This window comes from Trachymyrmex septentrionalis, unplaced genomic scaffold (assembly GCF_001594115.1).
Source record: "Trachymyrmex septentrionalis isolate Tsep2-gDNA-1 unplaced genomic scaffold, Tsep1.0 scaffold73, whole genome shotgun sequence".
NCBI lineage: Eukaryota > Metazoa > Arthropoda > Insecta > Hymenoptera > Formicidae > Trachymyrmex > Trachymyrmex septentrionalis.
Window position 1 is genome coordinate 554,563 of NW_017305916.1, and position 2,916 is coordinate 557,478.

The 2,916-nt window shown below is 30.5% G+C and overlaps 1 protein-coding gene across 4 annotated transcripts in view; it reads right to left on the minus strand.

Moving 5' to 3' along the window:
- Positions 1-6: 6 nt before the first annotated feature.
- LOC108753905 (TBC1 domain family member 4) overlaps positions 7-2,916 on the minus strand; it is a 25,957-nt gene continuing 23,047 nt past the window's right edge. For all 4 annotated transcript variants that reach the window (XM_018495882.1, XM_018495881.1, XM_018495880.1 and 1 more), the window contains 4 exons: positions 2,538-2,790; positions 2,321-2,439; positions 1,992-2,216; positions 7-1,657 (listed from right to left, as the gene is read on the minus strand). In XM_018495882.1, the coding sequence (XP_018351384.1) occupies positions 758-1,657; positions 1,992-2,216; positions 2,321-2,439; positions 2,538-2,790 (1,497 nt within the window). In that variant the 3' untranslated portion in view covers positions 7-757. The remainder of the gene's footprint in view (positions 1,658-1,991; positions 2,217-2,320; positions 2,440-2,537; positions 2,791-2,916) is intronic.

Genomic DNA, 2,916 nt, shown 5'->3' on the forward strand with positions numbered 1-2,916 from the left:
CCTGATATCACAAGGCTTGTTTTGTGCAAAAATAGTAATACTTAGTTTTTTTGAATCTTACGGTGCATAGCAGCCAGCCTATACATTAATGGTTTTTATCAATATATTTTTTCAACGATACAATCGCATCTAACATGCGTATATATGTACTGTCTATATATATATATATATGTGTGTGTATATGTGTCTAAATATATGTACATATGTATTTATCTTTAAGTAACTAAAATCGTTTTTGTCTTATTATAAAATATATTTTAACACAGAGAGAGAAAGTTTGGCACTTCCTTTGGCAATCTGAAACTGGTTGTATATATGTATATATCTTTAGTACCTTATTTTGATATCTATCTCATTTTCTGAATACTTAATGCGTCTTTATATATAGTTTTAAATGTTCATTTGGAAATAGTAGATTATCAATCGACTATATATATGTACGTGAGATTTCCAAATATTTAATATAGTTTCAGTAGAACATTTTACTTTCATCAGTTGTAATGTGTTGCCAAACACATCAGATCTGAATAAGAATAAAAAAGAATCATTTCCTTCCCTCTGTCTATTGTATAAATTAGCCAGTTTTGAAACTTTTCCGTTCAAAATTGGCTAATTTATGGCGCGGAAATCACAAAACTAATCAAATATAAAGATGTAATCTTTAAGCTACTCATCACCAGTATCGTTTTAAATATATGTTTTTTATGAAAATTCTTTTCGATAAGATGCTCTTTGAAGATGCATTTGAAAGTAATTGTTATCTATTTAAAGGATCGGAGATTTGTTCTGGCTTTTGTTTGTTACTACTATCTTCCTGGCAACTCGGACTAGATTTCACAGGTTTGATGGATTTTAATTTCGTGGTTCCACTAAACCGGAAATTCACATCGCTACAAGTATCGAGTGGATGTATTGTTCCTGTCAAATTTGTTAATGAATCATTACTCGTAATTTCAAGCTTGCTAGTGGGAACCTTTCTCACAGAACTTAATTCGTATGCTGACTTCGATGATTTCAATTTGAGTTTTAGTGGTAATGATATCGATTTTTCTAAATTTGTAGCTGGAACTTTTAAATTGTTTTCGTTTTGTGGAACTGGATTGTTTGCCAGATTCATAGTATCCGTAATTTGAATGTCGATGTTAACTGTCTTAGGATCATTCTCATCGTTGTTTCTTACTCGTTCAGAATACTCATTTCTAAGAGCTGCTAATTGTGCACGTTGCTTTTGTATGTGATTGTGTGAGTTCGAAAAGAACGAAGAGACTTTCTCTAATTTCGTTGCTAAGTTAGGTTGGCTCAGAGTGGACTTCAATGGGTACGGTGTATCCATGCCATTATTCTTTAAAAGATTTTGAGATTCTTTTCCAGTTGAATTACTTTTTATCATTCCGTACTTGTTATCTTCGATGACTTTCAAAGGATATGATTTGGTACCAGTATTTCGTCGTTTCTCAACCATACTCAGCTGTGCGATTATTCTACGAACTTCGCCCGGAACTTCAATATCGGAACGTGTATCCGCTAATTGCTGAATGAACGCACCCAATGTAGCCACTGTTACTTCAAGGCTGCGATTTTGAGACTCAAGTCTATGGATAGTAGCTTGTTGCATTGAACGCGCTGTTTCGAGCCTATGTAAGTTGCTCATAGTAATCTGTAATATAATTTCAGTACCATAACGATAATAGTAGAAATAAAAGAACTAAAATAACAATATCATATAAAAATGATAAATTTATCGTAAAATATAAATTAAAAATATATGAAATTGTATTTAAAATTAATTTTGAGATTTGCCATATTCGTAATTTCTCGTATATTTATTATAATTACAATTATTCTACTTTACTTGATATTTTAGTATTGGTATATATCTATTACTTTAAATGGATGCGCTTTATTATCGTTACTTAAAAAATTCCAATTCTAAGATTCATGCAATGTATCAAATTTTAATTCTGATATTTGGTGAGTATCACTTGGATTACCTCAAGTTGTTCGCTAAGCTGTGCAACTTCTTGCGTGAGTTGTTTATTTCTTAATTTGAATTTCTCTAAATTCTCCATTTGTGGCTTCACAGATATCATTTCCTCTTGAAGCACTTGATATTCCACTCTGTATTCGTTCAATTGTTTTGTGATTTCCAAGTCGGGATAAAATACACGTTTCATTATGCGATCTAAGCTTTGTTTGTCTATCGCTGGTACACGTGTCTAAAATCAAGAATAGAAACATAATGATAATAATCATATAAATTTACTCTTTCATTTTTTATTTCTTATATAAATGATTAAGGATTGAAATATTATAACGTTACCTTGAGATATTCCATAATTTCTTCAAAGCTATCGCAACATAGCAATTGATCTTGGTGCTCTTCTAATAATGCGATCGATACACGGAAAAGAACTTCGGAGCTTTCCAGAAAAAGTAAATCTATAGAAATAAAATTAGTAAAATTATATACAAACAACTTTATAAATCGAATATAGATAGATATATAATATTATTAAATGCGAGGAATATAATCTTACCAAAAACTCTGGTTACAAAACCTAAAGGAAATTGGCTAGAAAACAGCGTCAATAACCACGGAGCGGCATATAAAGTAGGTGAAACTTCATGTTTATCGAAATGATTGTAAATACTTGGCAAGCGATCGTGTAACAATCTAGAGAGTTGATATAAGTGTAATTGCAATGCTGCCATATCTGGCAAATACAATTTTCTAAGTCCTCGACGAAACATTAGGTGCCGTAATAAGAAAAAGGCTTGATCCTCTGCCATCTAATAAGAAAATAATATTTCATAAAAACTAATTATTATGAAATATGTATACATATGTGTGTAGTCTATTCAATACTTTACTCAATAATTTATAATTTTATAATTTTTAATTATATATATATATAT